Genomic DNA, 15,644 nt, shown 5'->3' on the forward strand with positions numbered 1-15,644 from the left:
GTTTCCTTTTGTCAGAAGCTCCAGTCAGCAAAGTCATCATTAACAGAGACTTACAGCCCAAAGGGTCATTAAGGGCTGTGGGGCCCAAAAATAAAAGACCAAGCAGAGTAGACACTCAATATTTCTTGAGTTCTAGGCCTTCATGTACAGAATTGGGAGTGGAGGGCAAATTCAATGAGACCTAATAAAGTTCAAGGTGTATGTACACCGCTATCAAAAAATTAAGCTTCTAGGTATTTAAGGAAACATGTCAAGAATATTCATGGTAACACTGATTGTGAAAATATATAAATAGTGAAAATATATAAATAAGCATCCTCAGAAGAACACTGTATAAACTGTGGTTTCTTCTTGTAATGGAACACAGCAATTAAAGTAAGTGGACCAGATCTATACTAGAACAAAAAAACATTGTGTTGAAGAAAAAATAAGTTTAGAGAAATATATTCAGTAGGAATCCATTCATATAAAGTATGAAACACAAAGAAGTAACATTGCTATTTATTATACACACACATAGAAAAGTATAAAAGTATGGAAGCTTGTTATATGCCAACCTTAGGGCAATGGTTATTAGGGTGGGAAGGAGGAAAAAGAGGTGGGGATGAGTCTCTAGTTATAACTCTAATGATTAATGTCTTAATATTTTATTAAATTATTAAGTAAATATTCATGGGGCACCTGGATGACTCAGTCAGTTGGTCATCTCATTCTGCTCAGGTCACGATCAGAGGGTTGTGAGATTGAGCCCCGCATCAGGCCCCACGTTTGGTGTGGATATTTGTCTGAGATTCTTTCTCCTTCTTCTCCCTCCCACTCTTCCTCCCCCAGCTTGTGTGCACTCTCTCAAAGAAATAAAATCTTTAAAAATAAAAAAATTAAAATATTTTCAATTGTTCTTAAAAATAATAAAATCTTGGGATGCCTGTGTGGCTCAGTGATTGAGCATCTGCTTCAACCACGGTTGTCACGGTCCTGGGGTCCTAGAATCAAATCCCACATCAGGCTCACCGGAGGGAGCCTGCTTCTCCTCCCTCTGCCTGTGTTTCTGCTTCTCTCTGGGTCTCTCATGAATAAACAAAATCTTAAAGAAAAAAAGGCTTAAAGAAAACAAACTTTCTCTAATAGGTGCTAGATGGATATAGAGAGCTGGGGAGAGTCGGGCAAAGATCAAATTTGGTGTGAGACATCAAGTCTTGGGTTTGAATTTCTGCGAAAATATTAAGTATTTAGATATAAAGGTTAGGATAAGGAGAATGCTCTGGAAAATTTAAATTTAGGAGACACCAGTAAATTGATATTTAAAGTCATGATAAATCACCCAGCAAGAGCATGTAGAGTAAGAAGACAAGGAGGCTAAGAGCTAAATCCTGAAGGGCACCATGTTTAAACATTGAGTAGAAAGGAGAGGATCCAACAAAAGGCTGGGCAGCCAGTGTGGCAGGAGGAAGGTCTGGAGGATAGGCTAGCAGAGGCCAGGAAAGAGATGATCTCCAGTGTTCTGAACACTGAAGGTTGAAACTGTGTGCTCTTTCTCTCAGGACTGAAATAATGACATAGACGAACATGAATTTTATTTGCTTCGGCATTCTATTTATTGATGTGCAATTTTTAAATGTTAAAATTACAGGCATCATAGATTATATTAAAATTTATATGAGTGCATATATGTGCACCCACATAGAGAGACTTCTGTACTGCATGTATTTTGTGTGTGAATTATCAAGGATGGCTAGGGCAAGATTTCTATGGTAGATAAGCCTTAAGTAGGTTTTCCTACTGGTGTGAAGTTTTTTGAGGCATATCAACACATTATATTTCTGTATTTAACTTGTGTTAAAATATACATAAGATTGACTCAACCATTTTTTTTTTTTTTGACTCAACCATTTTTAAATGTAGAGTTCAGTGGTGTCAGGTGCAGTCATTACTACTGTCCATCTCTAGAACTTTCTTCATCTCCCCAAACTGAAAATTCTGTGCCCATTAAACAGTAAACCTCTCTATGGGGATGCCTGGGTGGCTCAGCGATTGAGTGTCTGCCTTTGGCTCAGGGTATAATCTTGGAATTCTGGGGTCGAGTCCCATATCGGGCTCCTCATGGGAGCCTGCTTCTCCCTCTGCCTGTGTCTCTACCTTCTCTCTGTGTCTTTCATGAATAAATAAAATCTTTTAAAAAATAATAATAATCTATCTCTATGCCTCTGTTACTCCAGGCCCTGGCTATCTTCTATGTCTGTTAGTTTGACTATCTTACTTCTAGGTACCTAGTGTGAAATCATACAATATTTCTCCTTCCTTGAGTGGCTTATTGCATTTAGCATAATGTCCTGAGGGTTTGTTCATGTTATAGTGTATGTCAGAATTTCTTTCATTTTTAAGACTTAATATGACTCCATTGCATGGATATACCACATTTTGCTCTTTCATTCATCAGTGGACCTTTTAACTGTTGTGAGTAATACCATTGTATTATTATAACATGAGTGTACAACAAATCTCTTTGGGTTTCTGTTTTCAGTTCTTTTAGGTGCATACACTTTAACCACATCCTTGCCAGGACTTGTTATTTTCTGTATTTTTTTAATCTAGTAGTAGCCATCCTGAGTCAGAAGTGTTACTTCATTGTGATTTTGATTTGCATATTCCTAGTGATTAATGATGTTGAGCATCTTTTCATGTTCTTCCTGGCCTTTGTATATCTTCCTTGGAAAAAACAACACCTCTGAAAGCATCAAGTTTAGATTTTATTCTGATAAAACATATGTCACAATATGGACTTCTTGGAATATCATTAATTATTGATTCTTCTGTTTTCTTGAACTAGGTGCTTGATTTTGACTTGCTTAACATGTACTCAAAGACAACATAGGAAAAAAAATGTCAGGTCACATTTTTTAAAAAAGGGCCCTATATTGTATATTGTAGAATGGGGATTCTTAACATTGGAATTTTAAAAAGTGACTATGCTTTGGTTTTATATAAAGTGGTAAATGTAATTTTATTGTCCTTTACTATTATTATGCAAGTTGCCCTAAAAATATTGTGAAAATAGTTGTTTCCTTTTCAAATTTTAGTTGGTGTAGGTTTATAGCACTTAATCTTTCACAAAGTGTCTGATCAACCAGTAGAGATGACTAAAGAATCAGGACCCCACCCCCAAGGAATGTTGGTTTTGGATAAAAATCAGTGAAGAATCATTTAGTTTCATTTCCACAGTATTTTTCTTTTATTCCCAGTAATGAAGAGTAGTCAAATAAAAATGTAAGTTTTATTTTATATGGTGTATTCACACACACACACAAAGAACCATCTGAATTCATCTTGTTAAAATTGTCTTGGAAATCAAGTGTCAGCAAAGTTAGAACTGAACCTGAGAAACAAATCTCTTGTTCTTTCTTAGCTCATTACCAGGATCTCCTAGTGTCTTGTAGGAAGATGAATTTCTTCAAATGAATAGTTTTAACAAATATATCTACCTGTTTTCTTTAACAGTTATTTCGAGAAGTACGAATAATGAAGATATTGAATCATCCTAACATAGGTATGAAATTTATATAAACATGATGAAGTATATTCTTTAATTTGAGGCTATTTTAAGGATGTTCTATATAAAAGGAGTGATAACCTGAGAAGTGATACTTTTGGTAAAAATAGATTATAAGTTAATTGAAGGCTGCAGACGGCTATTTTCTCCTACCTTGCCTGTCTTATGCTCTCCACGAAAATAGTATATATGAGTTGGAGTTAATGCATATAAATATTTTTTGGATCAATCAGTTGTTCCAAATATTGATTGCATGCTGTTGAGGTATTTATAAGAAATAAATTTGAGGGCAGCCCGGGTGGCTCAGCGGTTTAGCGCCACCTTCAGCCCAGGGCCTGATCCTGGAGACAGAGGATCAAGTCCCACGTCAGGCTCCCTACATGGAGCCTGCTTCTCCCTCTGCCTGTGTCTCTGCCTCTCTCTCTCTGTATCTCTCTGTCTCTCATAAATAAATAAATAAAATCTTTAAAAAAAAAAAAAGAAATTTGATAATATGCATTTGGATTTGACCATAGTTTATAGGCAAAATAAATAATTTGAATTTTAAAGAAAATAAAATTGAATTCAGTTTTAATTAATTTATTCCCATAATTTTTGGTTTTCCCCTGTATTTATAAATAAATATATTGAGAACATATATAAAGTCATTGTATGAAAGATTTAAAAAGCATGTATATTATGTGAAGTAATTGGATAAGAGGTAAAAAATAATTTTTCTTTTAATCTGCTCATTTCCTAAACACCTGTTTCTTTCACATTTAAAAATCTTATGTTTATTTGAGATGTTAATTTTTTGTTTTTGTTTTTCTACCCAAGGTTGTTTAACAATTTATGATAGGTTCATTATAATACAGTCTCATTTTAAGCTTTTGTTAAAATTTTGTTCTGATTTTAAGCTTTTCCTTTTTATTATATTATTCTCATTAGAAAAAGTAATGGTTTTTTAATCCCAGAAACTTAACTCTTTTGACCCGCAGTTGGTTCCAAATGACTCTGTGGTAAGTAGTTTTCTTCCATAATAGTAATAACCCTTGAGAGAATTTTGTGGTTTAAAATTATAAGTAATAATTTTTAGTAAATACTCAGATTTTCCACTGCCTTAGGGTTACCTTAAATTTTCTTAAAGCAGATCCAGTATGCACTAAACAGTTACAGAGTGATATCTCTAATTTCTTTTTTCAGTAAAATTATTTGAAGTTATTGAAACAGAGAAGACCCTCTATTTAGTCATGGAGTACGCGAGTGGGGGTAAGGATGAGAGGGATGGAAAAGTTATCTCTGATGAGACATACAGAATTATCAACACCTGAAGGTTCATTGTTAACACTTACTGTCTTCACTGTTGTTAATGAATCTATAAAATGCCTTTAAGTGATACATCTTATATACAATTCAGTGTTTACTTTCAAGACCTATTGGATAATAATTGTATTATAATACAATTATAATTGGATAAGTTGAATTTTTGGCTTAGTTAAAAATTGCCTAGGGATATTTTCCTAAACTTTAAAATTTGCATTTTATCTATGAATGTTTTGATTCTCTTATCTAAATAGTCTATTATTGTGATTAGAAGTGCTTGGCTACGAGGAAATTTCAAATTCACAATGTATTTAATAAAGTTTATAGTATAAGTATGCTTTAGGCCAGATGTTTTATTTCACTGATTCATATATGACAGATTGTCAATATACATTCATTTTCAAGATAATCCATAAAATGTTTGAATTTAAACAAGTATTGATTTGAAGATTGAATTGACAGAGAAGAAATAAGATGCATTTGTAGAATAGAATGTATACTTTGCATGGTGTCAAAAGTGGAAGTGAGTTTTAAACATTGGTATATAATCATCTTCTGCACTTTCCCTCAAACGAGAGGTACATTGGCTCAAAATCACTGTTGTGTTAAGCATAGGGCTTTCTTAGAAACACATTTAAAATTTTTTGGAGATAAATCATTTAAGTAAAAAAAGAATGCCTGAAGGTTTTCAGCAATTGAAAAATTAAGAATTTAAGCAATTAAAAAAGAGGGAGGGCAGCTGAAATTATTTAAACCACTTTGGCTAATTAACTCTTTTGCTAATCAGTAGAAAAACTTAGAGTTGAATTTAGTGTTGACTCCTTTTAGCTAATAAAAGTATATAGATTTTATGGTAATTCAGATTTTATGTAACTGGGATAAAGAGGATTTATTCTAGTCTGTTGTACCTAAACTAGGTATTTTTATACGTTTTTAGAGTTCTGAAAATTTTACTACAAATGTTACATATATTTTAATAGCTTTTTTGTTTTTTAATGCAGATTGAAAGTTTTAGTGGGTTTGGTTTCCTGAAAGTATTTTAATGCAGATTGAAAGTTTTAGTGGGTTTGGTTTCCTGAAAGTATTTTGATGTAGGTTTTTTGACTTAACCTGAAAATCTATGTCATCAAGGTTTATTATTACAGGATTTAAAAAAAATATTAATACAGCCATGTGAATTTGCACAAAAGGTAGCTCTGTAATAAAATTAGTGAACCTACAGGTACCACATAATTAACTATTTCTCTATTTTTCTGTCCTTCAGTTACATTTATGTAACAGTTTGTCGGCGTGGGAACCCTGGGTGTTATTTTTAGTTCAGTTAGACTCTTTCTTTCTTTCTCTAAAAAGTCTAGAGAAAGAAAAGGGCTATACATGCTTTGATACGAGAAATTACAGACTACTAAAAGTCAGTGGACGCTTCTGTTTTTGTGAAGGTCCACCACAAGGCTGTGTTAATATGTATGCTGTTTAACGATAAATGGTAAGTACAGTCAACTCTCTATTGGTACTAATGAAGGGGGGCAATAGTTAAGAGTCACAGAGAACACAGGGTGTCATCACTCTTCTCCTTCAGTAACGTAGTTGGGAGGGTCATGGGGTACAGCCTACAGAGGTGCATATACACACTGGAATTCAGCCCAAACCAGGTGCTCTCTTGTTCAATTTTGATTTCTAGTGATAGGTTTTGAGTCTGGCCATCAGTGATCCTCTAACAAACCATCATGGTTCTGTGGTGGTAAATCTAGAATTGTTTCCTTGCCCTTTTAATCTATAAATGGCAGGGTAACTTTTGTAATCAACACTGAATATTTTTCCTCCGAAATTTCTAAACATTTTAGGATTGAATCTGACACGAATGAAGAGTTGGGTCAAACAGCTGCCTCTTCATCAGTATTATTTAGATCATTTGATTCTGGCTCACTAATGGGGCAAAAGATCTTTGGTGATTAGGTAGGCAGGGAACCCCTATATGATTTTGAACCACATTAAATCCAGAAGAGCCTATTAAAAGTAGGTGTTGGGGCTACTCTGGTGTCTTGATTTTTTTTTCATTCATGATCATTTTTTCATTCATGCAAACAATATTTATTAAATGTTTGTCTGTACCAGATGTTATTATTATAGTTGCTAGGAACACATGGGTGAGCAAAGAATGTCCCTGCCCTCAAGAAGATTATATTCTTTTGAGGAAGCAAATCATAAACAAATAATACATTATAAGTGAAGGACTAAGTCTTGTAAACATCTGGGGTGTGGATGTTTTAGGCAGAACTTCAAGAGGAGTCCATATTTTTGAACTCTTGCATATATCTTTCCCAGCCTAAATTCACATATCTAGAATTTACTATTGATGAGTCGACTAGAGCTCCACTCATTCTGTTTTAATCATCCCATTCAATCATTTAAGTATGCTTGATATCATATGTTGTCTGACATTGTAGATGTATTAGTTTCATCTGATGTACATCATTCATTACATATTTGGTTTTTAATGTTTTACTTATATATTTATAGGATTGATATTGCATATATATGATTTTCTGTATGCATAGATACAAATATATAATTTATTGAGTGCTTACTATATGTCAGTCACTGTGCTAATAAGCACATGCATTATTTCATTTAATCCTTACAACAGCTGTGTGAGATAGGCACTAGATAGGTATGAGAAATTACAGACTACTAAAAATCGGTGGACGCTTCTGTTTTTGTGAAGGTCCACCACAAGGCTGTGTTAATATGTATGCCGTTTAACGATAAACAGCATACATATTATGCTTAATATGTATGTCTTAATAAAGTTAAGTCTTCATAATGTCTCCCAGTAGCTACTTAGGGCTAAACCAGGATTCATACCAAAATTGGTCTGATTCTAAAGCCTAGGTTTTTAACCACTGTCCTGTATTTACAAGAACTCTTCAAGCCATTTTGTGAGTTTTTAATATACATATATACCTATGTAGTGTAAATTATAAGGGCGTAAAAAATAAATTTCTCCCTTACACTGAGATATTGTATTTTTAATATTGTAACTAAATAATTTGGGTTTTTTACTAGTATTGACTATAGGCAAATGAAAAAAAAGTCTTCCAGCCATCTAAAGTAATGGAACTAATAGGAAATTTGTATAGTTTCTAGTTTAAATTATTTCAACAAGTATGTATTGTCTGTCCACTTTGTGTTCTGTCATGGGTGTGGGGAAGATATGATGACTGAAGCTCACTTGGAGTAATGAAAGATGTACACAGGATGATTTAATTCTGTATAAATAGTTAAGTACCAAAATAGATGAAATGAGTATAATGAGAATAGCATAGTCAGAGTATAGGAAGAAAGATGATGAAATCAATGTGAATGGAAGTAGTGAGAAGGAATTTGATCATAACTCCATGACAAGTAGAATTGAAGAGAGATCCAGCGTAATAGGACTCTTGTTATTTTGTCTGACACGTAGGCCCCAAATACAAAGCCAGATGTAATTTTTGATTGCTCACACTGTGGCTTCCCTTTATTAGAATGGATAATAAAGAGTTGACTGTATTTTTGTGTGATACTTGAAATCAGAAAGCAAGTTTTCTCGGTTATGTTTTTGTGACTTTAAAAGAGTTTTGCTAAATCATAAGCTGCTACGGATACTCAATTTTATGTGTAGCCTCCCCCCTTTTTCTCTTCATGTAATAGTTTGTGATTTATGTAAAACTACCAGAAAATTGTGGGCCAGAGCTTCTCTAAAAACAAGGCCACAACTTGACATTGCTTATATTGTTAATCGATGTGTATTTTACTGCCTGCTTTACCTTTCTGATTCAGGTGAAGTATTTGATTACTTAGTTGCCCATGGAAGAATGAAAGAAAAAGAGGCCCGTGCAAAATTTAGGCAGGTATGGAAAGTAGTTTCTAACTTTGTTTTGCTAATGTTTTTAGTGATATACAATGGACAGTATCACAAACTGGACTTCAGAGTATGTGGTATTTTAAAAAGAAAAATTCCTGCTTTCTTACACTTTTTAAGAATGGGAAACTGAAGAAGAAATTGTTCTTCCTGAATTTAAATTTAAGATAGTTGCATATGGTTATTTTTAGATGTTCATAAATAGTGGAATGTTTATAGGTGAGTCTCATTAATTCATTGATAGTTTTGGAAATACAGACTAGATTAAGAAAGAAAAGAAATACTTAATCCTTTATCCAATAATTATTACCAAGTATTAATTGCTTCAGGTATACAGTATATACACATACTACTTAAAGATGGTATTGTATTTTCTTTTGTCATTAAGGACGTCTTGGTATTAGAACTCATATCTTTGTAGATTTAAAGCCTGTGGTCAGTTTTATTTAGTCAAGTAGGCAAGAAACCTTACAAATGTGAAAGAATAAGGTAAGATGTGTATATTTCCGGTTCAAATTGAACATGACTTGTTATAGAAATCATAAAATAAGAAAAAGTAATTTAAGGGGTACCTGGGTAGCTCAGTTGGTTAAGCATCTGCCTTCGGCTCAGGTCATGATCTCAGCATCCTGGGATCCAGCCCCACATTGGGCTCCCTGCTCAGCAGGGAACCTGCTTCCCCAGCCCCGCCCGCTGTCTCTGCCCCTGCTTGTGCTCTTGCTCTCTCTCTCTCTCTCTCTGTCAAATAAATAAATAAAATCTTTAAGAAAGAAAGAAGGAAATAGTAAAAATCTAGGATTTTACTTCTAATTTTTAGGAGTGAAGTGATTAAAATTAATATACTTTATAAATTACTGTAGAAGTGACAAATAATGAATTGTAAATTGTTCAGAAAATTTACTAAAGTAAAATTTCAGCAGGCAACTTGCTATAGTCCAAACTTTAATGAATTTAAAATATTTCATTTAAAAATAGCTCAGTACTTCTATAAGCATGGCTACTGATCTATCTGTGATCAGTAGGTTTGGGAAACACCGAACATGGATATAGGGTCTTCCTCTAAGAGGTATTACGTTTATGTTACATAAACAATTAGAAAAAAGTTGAAAGTTCTCGAGGAAAGGCAATTAAAAAACCTGTTTCACTGTTTTTTTTTACCTAGTGTTCTCCACATTGATCATGAAGTGAGTTTGATAAAACTATTGTTGATATCTCATAGAGTCATTCTTTTTGGAACATAATTTATGAAATGCTTTATACCAAAGATAGGCATAGCCCTTAGATTCAGGATAGATTTGTAGAAACATTCTTCCTAAAATACCGGAAATCTAAAGGCAGCTGGTACTGAGCTCAGAACATTGAAGACCTGAGTGGCGTTCAGCCACGTACTGTGTGGTCCTCTGCAGTCCGGGACGGAGGCTCACCTTAGATGAAGCACTGGCCATCACTTTGAATGTCATGGTTCTCTTGGTATCGGTCGCGCAGTTGTAGTTAGTAGCCGACCAGTGTGAAAATTACACTCGACGTTAAATATTTCCACTGGGATCTTACTACATTTTATAGACTGCTACTACTCTTGTTCTTTTTAGTCGGCTGGCTGTATTGATTCACTGAAATCATACTGTGTGGAGAAAACTGTGTTGGGTACCCTGGAATTAGAGAAGGTGACGGTGCCTGCTATTACAGAGAACTTGCCCATCTTTTCTGTTGGGTGGGAACAGGAGAGGAGGCTGGAACACAGATGTTTTTTAAAGACCCAAATAATTATGAATTGGCTTTTTTGGAAAATAAAGTCTGACTTATTTTTTGAAATATTCTTCATGTTGCAGAGGTTGAGTGTCAAATGCTATTTAAAATGTAATAGGAAATATTTTCTTTATAATTTTATTATAAATATTAAATGTATTTAAATACTAAATATATTAAATATTAAAATGTATATTTTGTAGTCATTTGACAAAAGGTCATGTTTTTTAATTTGCCTTTGAGGTGCATATTCTTCTTTATAAATTTAAGACAATAAATGTGTACTTTTTTTGCTCTGTATCATGAAGTTATTTTTTAAACTTTTAACAGTAGGAATGTACTGTGTTAGCAAGTACATATGTATATATGTCCTTGACTCTACATTTGATACAGCCAAAGACAATTTAAGAGCACTTCAGCAGCCATGGACCATACAAGTACCTCTGCATTCCTGAAGTTTTGAGGACCTGAAAGAAAATCACAATATTGATTCAACTCTTCCAATATCAAGACTACTCCTTAAAGCTTGGGAATTCCTGACTCAATTATAAGTTAATTGTAAAGCAAGCCAACATTCGCACATCATGGCAAAACACTGACAGGTCTGGTTTTAGGGTCAGTGCAGGGTTGATTGTAAATCGTGTTTTCAGATCCATAGAAGAACAATCATAAAGGAAGTTCCTATATTCTACTTGATGAGGTACAGAATGTTTTGGGATAGGAGAATCCGACCATAGGATAATTCAGTAAAATTTAGGTTGTGCATGGGGATTCTTGATTCTTGGCAGTGAGTCAGACAGAAGGGAGAACTCTTGCACAGCAGAAATTGTACCCTGCTAGTTAAGTAATATTATAAGCCACCACATTTAACTGATAGAAGCCAGAGGTCATAGAGTTTGGGGAGAATAAAGTGCTTAATACAGAGCATTCTCTTAATTATCTTTCCATTCTTAAGGTTTTAAGGCTCAGGGGATTTTTATTCCAGAAATGCCTGTAGAACTGCTTTCATGGAGACCATTCTGTCTAATGTCGAAATGCATGTTTGATAACCAAATCAATATCAATAGCATGCCTTCTTCCCTGTTACCAAGACAAAGTGATTCGAAAACCAATATTACTAAAAATAACCTTGTAGTATATTCATTAAGATGTGTTAATATTTATATGTAAGGGTATATATCTCTTGGCTAATAAATGTTTTTAATGAAAATTGGATATTAGAATTTTAAAGCATATTGCTTAAGAAAGCTAATACTTACAAGTATGCATCATAAGATTCTGCTGTTTGGGGGGAATTTACACTTCAGATTGATCATAAACATTCACAGTTGCTTTGCTTAAAAACATTGAGTGGTTCTGTAGTACCAGCTTAGTTTGGAATGCACTCCCACTATTGCCATTTTCATACCTGCTTTTCAAATATATTATGTTGCTTCAACCTCAGTGTATTTCACCACCTTACCCCTGCCTCCCCATCACCCGATCTCCCATCTTCAAATGTTACTCTCATTCAGGATGGCTTAGATCAAATATCACCTAGTCCAGACAGCATTTCTAACTGAAATTGTTCTTTATTTGATATGATTCCCCTCACTTCTCTGTACCTCTACTTCTCTGCTTCTGCCTTGTATTATAGTTGCTCATATGCATGTTCTATACATGTTTTCTCATAACCAGACTTTCAGCTCCTTCAGGGCAGGGTCCATGTAGTGCTCATTTTGTATTCCACTAGCGACCGGCACATTTTCTTGCACATAGCAGGTACTCAATAAACTATTGAATCAAAATGAACTTAATTGAATTATATATTACTCATTGTGTGTTGATTTTGTTTTGAATTCATGTTTCTGTCTGAACTATTTTGATATATGTTAGAATAATGTTGTACAGAACTACCAATCTCCCTTCTGTGAAGGTTTTTTTTTAACCCACACTTCTATTAGCATGGTCATACTTCACATCATCTTTAGACTTTTAAAAATCTAATTTCTACCTCCATTTGTAAATGCCTAACCAAAATTCAGAATTCATATTCTGTTTCCATTTAACTGAATCCACAGGATTGAATGTTCTGCTGTGCATTAAAATGGCCGTCCTCTTGTACATCAGCTACAATTAATGTACAAAGTAGTTCTTACTTTTATTGCTATCTGATTCTTTAAATTTCTGTATTTTATGTAGTGAACAACTATCATAAAAGTGTCTATAATCTATTTCTCACTTGTATCTTTGGCTCTTACTGTTGGGTTCCTCCTCTTATAGTCTTTTATCCCCAAAGAGCCCTATATAATGGCTAAAAATTACAATTACATACAAAATCTAGTTAGGGAAAGAATACTTTGCCTGATTGACCTAATAACAGGTTTAATATTAATTTGATTTTTCCCTCTTTTTTTTTTTTGATAATTGGGTTTCATCTTAAGGCTGAACAGTTTTCCCATTTCTTTATATATGAACAAATACAGGACGATGCCAAATACCCCACTGATAAGTTCTTAGTAAATTGGCCTTACTTAAAAAACATGCCTGGAATACATTTGATAATAATTCCTAAAATAGACTGATTCATGTGTGCCAAAGCTCTTATCCCAACGTTGGAATAAACCATTTGATCAGAACTGCAAACTACACACTTGTCCATGTCAGTAGAGAAATGTAGCAGCCCATAAAAATTTTCATGGACTCTGACAAATATTTTACTGTTTTAATAAGAGAATGCTGCTTATCTATACTGTCCACATTTAAAAGTGAACTTTTCCTCATTTTAACTTTATTAAGAACTATTCAGTGCTACTTTAAAATCTAAGTTGATAATTTATCTCAATTGGAGATGATCATTGGGGGAAAATTGCAGTGTTTTTAGCATAAAATAATTATGTATCTTTTATCCAAATATTTATTTTAGATTGTATCTGCTGTGCAGTATTGCCATCAAAAGTGCATTGTTCACCGTGATCTTAAGGTAAGCCACTGAGTTGATAACAAAAAGCTTAATCATGAACAGATGTTTTTTAGTATTAGAGCCATCTTTGCAGTTGCTTAATTGTGCCTAACACTCCAAGGAAGGAGTTTTTACATCATCTTCATAGCAACATCATAAAAGGCAGTATTTTCTCTGAGAAAAGAAAGAAAATAGGAAGGAGAAGTTATATGGTGTTAAAGGCTCGAGGATTTGATTCACCATTAATAAGCTTGTTTTAATAGATAAATCTGAACTTTGTCCCCACTAAAAATGCCTGAGATCCCATTCTGTCAGAAGCACGGTAGGGCATACGACCAGGTTTGTCTGCTGTAAGTCCCAGAGTTCATTCTCTACGTTAAAGTTCAAGGAAACAGGGGGAGCCTTTAAATGATTTTGCAAACATCAAACGCATGTGATGAGTATAAATTAACATATTTGGAATAAGAAATTTTAACAGTCAGGAAAAGTTTGTGGCAGTCAGCATGGGAGCACAGATATCTCTTCAGGGTACTCTCTCATTTCCTCTGGGTTTATACCCAGAAGAAAAATTGCTGGATCATGTGGTAGTTCCACTTTTATATTCTCAAGGAAGCTCCATCCTGTTTTCCATAATGGCTCTACCAACCTACATTCCCACCAACTAGACAGGAGTTCCCATTTCTCCACAGTTTTGCCAACACTTATTATCTTTTATATTTTTGGTGGTGGCCATTCTAACAGGTGGGAAGTGTTATTGTGCTTGTGATTTACAGATCCCTGATGGTTAGTGATGTTGGGCACCTTTTCATATACCTCTTGACCATTTGTATGTCTTTGGAAAATGTCAGTTCAGGGACTTCCGCTCATTTTTTAATTGTGATGTTTGTTTTTTTGCTACTGAGTTCTATGAGTTCCTTATGTATTTTGGATATCCTTTATTAGATGTAAAGTTTGCAAATATTTTCTCCCAATCCACAGGTTACCTCTCTGTTGATGGTTTCCTTTCCTATGCAGAAGCTCTTTAGTTTGAATGAAGTCTCTCATTTCTTTTTGCTTTGGCTCCTGAGCTTTTGGTGTCACATTCAAAAAGTTAATACTGTATTGTATGCTAGGAAATTTGCTTCAGACAGTAGATTTATTTATATGAGTGTGCCCTCATCACACACACACAAATAACTAAGTGAGGAGGTAATAAGTTAATTAGTTTGGTTGTTGTAATTATTTCACTGTGTATATAAAATAATTTTGAGACATACCTTAAGTATATATGTATATAATTTTTTAAAAAAATATATAAAATAAGGGTGCCTGGGTAGCACAGTTGGTTGAGCATCCGTCTCTTGATTTCGGCTCAGACATGATCTTGGTGTTGGGAGATCCAGCCTCACCTGAGGCTCTGTGCTCAGCAGGGAGCTGCTTGACAATTCTCTCTCTTCCTCTCCCTCTGCTCCTCCCCCTGCCTGTGTGCTCACTCCCCTCACCTCAATAAATAAATAAATTTTAAAAAGAAAGAAATGGTATGACCGAATAGGTGTGATTTTTTTTTCTTTTATTAAAAGTAAAAAGTCCTGGAACTGAAATATTTGTCTTTTTTCCCTCCCTCTTTCTCTCTTCCTCCAAACTTAACTTTCATCGTTCCTTACCTAGGAGTCTATTTTTCTTTTATTACTTTTCTCCCCATGACCTCTGTCAGTTACTAATACTAGTTTGTATTCTACTTAAAAATACAGTTTTAAGGGGCACCTGGGTAGCTCAGTTGGCTAAGTGTCTGACTCTTGATCTCAGCTCAGGTCTTGATCTCAGGGTCATGAGTTCAAGCCCCATTGGGCTCCATACTGGGCATGGAGCTACTTAAAAAAACAAACAAACAAACAAACACAAAAAAACGACTGTCTTAAGCACTTGTCAGAAATCTAATCCTGTATTTTGGCTCCATTTTTCTGAGGTTGCAGATTTTCTACTGCTCCAAAATTTTCTATTTCTTAGTTTCCTCCTGCAACTATTTTAAGGAGAAATCACTTCTACAGAGAAAGAGAAAGGAGAAGACTGTTCCCTGGCTGTGTGTTTGACACCCACCTATCGTCTCATTTGCTATATGAACAGAAATCTGAGGAAAAAATGAATCATGTTCAACACCCTGAGTTTCCCTCCAGTCAGGGGACACGTTTTCCCGTGCGCTCCTGGAGCAGACCCCAGAGTCCCTCCCAGTT

At 34.4% G+C, this 15,644-nt stretch overlaps 1 protein-coding gene across 5 annotated transcripts in view; it reads left to right on the top strand.

Annotated features, from left to right (window-relative positions):
* MARK1 (microtubule affinity regulating kinase 1) overlaps positions 1-15,644 on the top strand; it is a 116,630-nt gene that overhangs the window by 62,817 nt on the left and 38,169 nt on the right. For all 5 annotated transcript variants that reach the window (XM_025420970.3, XM_025420966.3, XM_025420968.3 and 2 more), the window contains exons 4-7: positions 3,496-3,544; positions 4,730-4,795; positions 8,666-8,736; positions 13,399-13,455. In XM_025420970.3, coding sequence (XP_025276755.1) covers positions 3,496-3,544; positions 4,730-4,795; positions 8,666-8,736; positions 13,399-13,455 — 243 coding nt within the window. The remainder of the gene's footprint in view (positions 1-3,495; positions 3,545-4,729; positions 4,796-8,665; positions 8,737-13,398; positions 13,456-15,644) is intronic.

This window comes from Canis lupus, chromosome 38, assembly GCF_003254725.2.
Source record: "Canis lupus dingo isolate Sandy chromosome 38, ASM325472v2, whole genome shotgun sequence".
NCBI classification, from domain to species: Eukaryota; Metazoa; Chordata; class Mammalia; order Carnivora; family Canidae; genus Canis; species Canis lupus.